Below are 7,015 nucleotides of genomic sequence, written 5' to 3' on the forward strand. Positions count from 1 at the left end.
TATTAAAAACATTGACGTCGACAAAAGTGCTTCTTGATGATCTTGATTCTAAATTTAAAAGAGTTAGATGAATGGCTGAAAGTAGAATAATAAAGGTGAAAAAGTATGTTCAAGAGTTAAAAACAAGGGAGCAATGCAAAGTATCTTTTATAACCGCCTGTTCGAGGTTCTGACAAGACTTTGTTTAACTGTATCAAAGAGAACTAAACTACGTTTTAACTACACATTCTACACCAAACCGCCACTGTTCCCACTGCCCAACCCTACTCAGCTTCATTGTTGATGTGCATTTTGTAAAGCTCGGGTCACCATGTCGATGAATTCGTTCTCCTGTCAGAAGCAACTCGTTAGGTCTGGGAATTAGCTCAAAGTCAAGTGAATGTTTTAAAAGAAGAACCAACCTGAACTAGCTTCAAAAGGGCTTCTTTGACTTTGTCTCTGTTGATAACTGGGACACTGTGTGAAGGAGCGAGTGATGGTGGTGGAGTTGGTGGTGGGAAAGGCTGGAGCATCGGAGTACCATGCTGGCGCTGATGGTGAGAGGCATCATTAAAGTTCAGAGGAGGCGCAGTGGGAGTAGATGAACCAGGAACAAGGTGTGGTTGTGTCATCGTCCGTGGGGGCGGAAAGAACGAGGACGGCGTCACCAGATCCGTGTGAACGTTGGAGTTGTTGCTGCTGATAAGATCAGGGTTGTTCTCAAAGTGAGACATAATAGGAGAGGAGGATTGCAGAGGTGCAGGAGGCGCAATGGTGGGTTGATGAGGTTGTAGAGGAGTTGCTGATGATTGATATGGTGGTCCACTTGCAGACCCGTTACCAAGAGTCATCGCTGACTGCAGTCAAGCCAACAACATGATGAGGAAGGTGATAGTGTGAGTGTGTATCAAAAGCTTTAGAGACTTACGCTGAAGAAGTTGACAAAAGCAGGATCATTAGGGGCATCCCTAGCAGTTGAAGATGGTTCAAGAGGACCATCCATAGCTGCAATTGTAGGCACAGCTTCCAATTCCCTAAACTCGCTGCAGTTCATAGAAAAATTAAACTCAATTTAACATATAAGCAAATCTACCAGCTGAACACGTAGATTATCTTAGCTTCCACATCCTAAAAAACAACTAGTTGCGCAGTGTCTAAATCTAAAAATTAAGGTCTTTACCTTTTCGAAGATGACGTACTTGGCTTCTGGTTTGCCTTGGAATATGCGCTAAGTAATCTGCAATGCCAATGAACCATCAGGCGAAGACACAATGAGTATAGAAGGCTAAGTATTATGTATAAGGAAGTACCTGTCGAAAAGACGTGCAACCTCCTCACATTCACGTTCATTGTAGAACCAAATGCCATTTACTTCTTGAGATGCGTTACGGTAAAGCAAATATGGACCTTGGACTTCATACTCGAAATCTCCCAGGAGATCTTCCACCAGATTATCTGCCCACGCAAAATTTAACAATACACTGATAACTCCAAAAAATCAAGATTCTTAGAGTTTCCAGATAAGCAAAATATAAAACCAATTTCACTAACTATCTAAAAACTTCCCTAGCCATATCCCTTAGCTTTAGACGAACTAAAACACTGACAAAACAAAGTTCAATCAATGTTATAGATCACTAATTGTTATAACAAATCTGAATCAAACCAAATCAATGAGAAAGCAACTAATCAAAGACAGAGAGATTAAGAAAAAAACACCAACTTGATGCTTCTCTAGCTGACCTGTGTTCCTACGATTCATTACAATAAACTGAAACCGAGGTTGCTGTTTATTTCTGAAACAAAACAGAATCAGATTTTAGACGATTAAAGTCAACATCACACATAGCTGAAAACTTAAAGTACTCACCTTTTGACAACAAACAAAGACCCTTCAACATCCTTACGACTCTGATTGAAAACAAAACACAGATCAGTCAGTAACAAAGCAAAACATAATACGATCAGTGACTGCAACTTACCCATTGACTAATCTCAATGTTGAATTCATAGAAGGTGACATGAGCTGCTGTGATAAGGATCTCCTCGATGAAAGGATCGATTCGCTGGAGAACTGTGAGATTGAGGAGCCTCGTACTGTTCTGATCCATATTTGGTGGGATCAGCTTCCCGTTCTGAGACATCTTTCTAAGTTCAGATCGGATGTGGTGAAAATCTCGCGATCCGATTTGAATTGACCTAAGAGGAAGAACCCTAGAATTGTGATTTACGCAAGGTGAGTTTTGGGGATTGGAGACGATAACGTAATCCACGTTTGGGCTTGGGCCCTGTCGTTAAAGGCCCAAAGACACCTTTGGTATGTTTTCCAATTATGAAGAAACATCTACTTGAGTTGATTTGAACTTGGGTAAGAAAACCATTTGTTGTTTTCAGACAATAGTTTCGAAAAGTATCAGCAAAAAAAAAAAAACAATGTTTAATTCCTTTTAGAAATACTTTTGATTTTTACAGGATTTTAAAACATATAGTAAAAATTATTCCAGCTTAATATTTAGTTTTGTGAATTTTAATTTTATTTTTTCACATTCACCTCACCACTCATATTCTTCGGTATTTTTTGGTGGATTTGCAAAATGCTTTGGTTCTATATTGTCTTTCTGCTTTTATACTTACAATCATTTGTATTTTATACACTCACCACTAATGTTTTTTTGGTATGTGTTGCAAAATCATTTGGTTTCATTATGTTTTCTACTTTATATCAAATGCTAAAATTGTTCTGGTTCTATTGTAACAACTCATATGTCGAATATATTAGCGCATTTGAGAAATACACATCAATAGTTTTGCAATTCAATTGACAACAATAGACACTAAAAATTCATAGGTTTGTATGTTACAAAATAATGTCTAACACATGTTGGAACGTAGATTTAATTTCCTAGTTAAGTACACCCATTTTAAAACAAATAAGAAAAACCTCATTTAAGTGAATTTTAATTGGCAAGTCAACACATTAACCAATTAAAAAAAATTGTAGACACTTCAGAACCTAAAAAGCAGTGATAAAATATAGACAAAAACTAATTAACATATTTTGATATTGTTCATCAACTAGCTATAACAATAACTAAAAGAAAAGGATTATCAGTTTCTCAACCTACAATATCAAATTAATCTATAAAGAACGACTCCTAAACTATCAAATTTGTCTTCACATCATATATTCTTTAAAGTTAAAATGTGAAATAAGAAAAATAATTGGTCACGTGAACAAATGCACAATTATTGAATTCGAGACAATTCATCGATTATCACATTTTAAATTTGATTATAAATCTAAAATTTACAAGTCTTTGGAAAGTTGTCAAAGTCACGAGTATTTTTTCATTGAATCAATGTGGACTGTTGGTTTATCTAACATCATCAAGCAAATGGAATAGTCGAAGCACAATTCCTCTATGGCTTGTTAAAAACATTTTTCTGCAGAAAAACTCGATATGCCCATCTTTGGTAGTTATATGGTCGGATAAATGTAAAAAGGTACCGAACACCTTTCTATATTTAGCATTGGATCAGCCTTGACTTCGGTCATCATATATGATTATCTCGACCAGAGACGTAACTCATACAATAAGCATTCATCGACTGATGCATCAGATTCGATCTCGAGATAAAAAAACAAGCAATTACCACATACACTTAAGGATATGCTCAATATTTTTTAAATCTTGTTCGACAGAAAGGTCTAGACACGCCATGCAAATGGAATAGTAGAAGCACAATTCCTTTATGGCTTGTTAAAAACATTTTTCTGCAGAAAAACTCGATATGCCCATCTTTAGTAGTTATATGGTCGTATTAATGTAAAAAGGTACCGAACCCCTTTCTACATTTAGCATTGGTTCAGCCTTGATTTAGGTCATCATATATGATTATCTCGCCCAGAGACATAACTCATACAATAAGCATTCATCGACCGATGCAGCGGATTCGATCTCAAGATAAAAAAAACAAGCAATTACCACATAAACTAAAGGATATGCTCCATCTTATTTAAATCTGGTTCGACAAAAAGGTCTAAACACGGCCTGCAAATGGAATAGCGAAGCACAATTCCTTTAAGGCTTGTTAAAAAAAAAATTTCCGCTGAAAAACTCCATATGCCCATCTTTAGTAGTTATATGGCCGGATAAATGTAAAAAGATACCGAACACCTTTCTACATTTAGCATTGGTTCAGCCTTGACTTAGATCACCATATATGATAATCTCGAGATCGAATCTTCTTCATTATATCGCCAAGCTCTTTCTCACTCTAAAAATCGCTCTCCCTTCTCTCTAGAAATTCTGTAAAATTCTAAGTTCTATCAGCAACCTTGTAACCAAATATTGTAACATCAAGATCAATAAAAGTAAGTATTAATCACAACTTTGTAATCATAAGTTTGTTTTTAATCCAACAAATAAATAAAAGAAAAATAAATTAAGAACTTTGTAAACAAATCAATAAAAAGAAACTAAATAAAACTGGTATCAGATGCTAAAACGATGCAAACTGGTCTAAAGAATTTGACCATCAAGATATCTGACTTTAATTTATTTTAAACCCGTTAAAACGACCTTACCGTCTAAGTGAAACTCTGTCACTGTAGGTGTTCCAGGTAGCAAGTCCAAAGAAGGCAGTAAGACCGTTGGCAAGCCAACAGTTGAGTCGAATTAAACGGTTAGTAAAATTTTATGAGTTTAAAATCGGATTAAAATCATGGCATCTTCGATTAGAAAATTCTTTAAACCAAGAATTGCGTCGACCTCAGCGTCTTATTCAACTATTAATTCCAGAAAAATAATGACTAAGATAACGACCTTTAATCAAGAAATATCAAAGAATCAATTACCGCATATTAACCCTGAGAATATATATCAAATAAGAACGTTTGATTTCAAAACGGCTTATTCAATAAAAGAACATGAACAAACTCTGTCTTTACAAAACGAGTTTGAAGAAATCAAATTATTATCCTCATTAGCTTTGGAGAAATATAAACAAAAAGGATTGAACTACATTCATTTCAGATTAATTCAAGTAGCTATAAAACCATTATCAAGAACAGGAATTGATTCACCCATCCTTATGTTATTAAGAGACAAGACTTTATTAAAATTCGAAGATTCTCTCCTTGGAGCAGTCCAATCAAATCTATGCAACGGAGCCGTGTATTTTAATTGCGCTCCTAATTTTCAAGTTAGTCTACACGACCCAACTATACTCAACACTCTGACCTTAAATGTTCATTTACCCGAAATTAAATTTCAAAACGAAAGACATGGATACTTATTACTCTATAGAGTATATTTTAAACAATCAATTTCAGAATTTAACCCAAGATGTTTACTACAAGATAATAAAGGTGAAACAACGATTTTGGCCGTTCATAGCAAAGACACTCCAACGGCTACATACACACCTAAACAACTAAACTGGGATGAAATAACTATACCGGATCAATGGAAAATTGAAATTACGCAACCTCCCAGAAACTTTGAACAAAAGAATATATCAAAAATAATTGAACAAAGAGACGGGAAAATATTGTTACAATTCGGATCTTATAGAGATCCGTTACCACCTAGAATAAGTCCATACCACTCGAGAGCTTCCTTTTCTGAATATCGCACTGGGCAATCCAGTACAAGCTCAGAAACATAAAGCGTAAATCAAAATGTTAGGCAAGAAGAACCAATTAAATTCAAAGCTCCAATAGCCGAGCCTCATCAAGATATGTATCCAACTTCACCAACTTTATCAGACTTTAAATCAATAAACAAACCATACAAAATAAATAAACAATACATAAAAGAAAACTTTTATTCAAAACAAAATGAGGAAAAAAGGAAATGGTATTTTAATACCTTTCCTAAAGAAGAAACTATATTATATCGAGAAAATTGGTACAATTTTATGAAATCTAAAGAAACGGACATTCCATTTTTTAAATGGTTTGAAGATTATGCAAACACAAATAAAATAATTTTTCCATTCAAATCAATTAATGTAAATTCAACACTAAGCCAAGTTTTGGAACAAACGGATGGAAACAAAATAAGATCAATCCATCCACCTCTAAAGGATTTAAAAATAAATACTGCAAATAGACAAGTTATTGCAACCCCGTTTAAGATCGGAGCAAATAAAGATGATAAAGATCCAATTCATATGCAAGATATAAAATCTATATTTCAGCAAAACTATTATCAAAGCCAGATATTACACACAATATCTAGACAAATAAATGAAATAGATATAAAAATAAATAATAACGAGACCAGTAAACAAGATCAACATCCCTTTTCATCCATAACTCCACCAATATTTAAACCAATGAACATGCAAGTAAAATTACCAGACAATCCTATTTTAACGTCAATCGCAGCTAGACTAGACAAATTAGACAGGGGCAAGAATATAAATATTATAGATGAAGGAGACAACGAGTCAAATTCAACCATAATAACTGAAGACGAACTAATAATCAATCGAATAAAAAATAATAAATCAACAAAACCATATTATAAGAGACATACTCCACCGGATTTATTATTTGAAGAACACCATAAATATTCCGTAAATATGTATTCCGTAGACGGGATATATGAATGGAATATTGATGTAAGATCAGAATATAAAATAATGAATTTATTACAAGAAATGGGAATGGCCGCTATGGCCTATAAAGCAAAGGGAAATGATGATAAGCAATCATGCGTTATTAATAGTAGGATTCAATGGAGCATTGAGATACTGGTGGGATAACTCACTAGACAATGTTACCCGAGAATCAATTATCAACCATACTGAAACAAGAACAATAGAAAATGCTGAAGGAGAATTAGAACAAGTAGAAACACAAAACGCGGTAGAAGTATTAATTTTTACTATAACCATGCACTTTATAGGAAATCCAAAAGAAGAATTAGAAAGTAAAAAAATAATCTTAACCAATTTGAGATGTCCGACATTAGGAGATTTCAAATGGTATAAAGATGTATTTGTAACAAACATATTTCAAAGAAAT

At 34.2% G+C, this 7,015-nt stretch overlaps 1 protein-coding gene across 2 annotated transcripts; it reads right to left on the minus strand.

The window, feature by feature from the left end:
* Positions 1–114: 114 nt before the first annotated feature.
* Positions 115–2,209, minus strand: LOC106309502 (mRNA-decapping enzyme-like protein). 2 transcript variants are annotated; one of them, XM_013746539.1, is made up of 8 exons: positions 1,962–2,209; positions 1,850–1,890; positions 1,723–1,775; positions 1,290–1,434; positions 1,160–1,216; positions 908–1,022; positions 402–836; positions 115–330 (listed from the first exon to the last, which is right to left on the minus strand). In XM_013746539.1, exons 1-8 carry the CDS (start codon positions 2,121–2,123, stop codon positions 274–276), a joined length of 1,065 nt encoding a protein of 354 aa, XP_013601993.1. In that variant the 5' UTR covers positions 2,124–2,209; the 3' UTR covers positions 115–273. The 2 variants fall into 2 exon arrangements, with proteins under 2 accessions (XP_013601993.1, XP_013601994.1); XM_013746540.1 differs by lacking the exon at positions 1,723–1,775 and having other exon boundaries at positions 1,962–2,128.
* Between the last annotated feature and the right edge of the window lie 4,806 nt (positions 2,210–7,015).

This window comes from Brassica oleracea, chromosome C8, assembly GCF_000695525.1.
Source record: "Brassica oleracea var. oleracea cultivar TO1000 chromosome C8, BOL, whole genome shotgun sequence".
Classification (NCBI taxonomy): Eukaryota; Viridiplantae; Streptophyta; class Magnoliopsida; order Brassicales; family Brassicaceae; genus Brassica; species Brassica oleracea.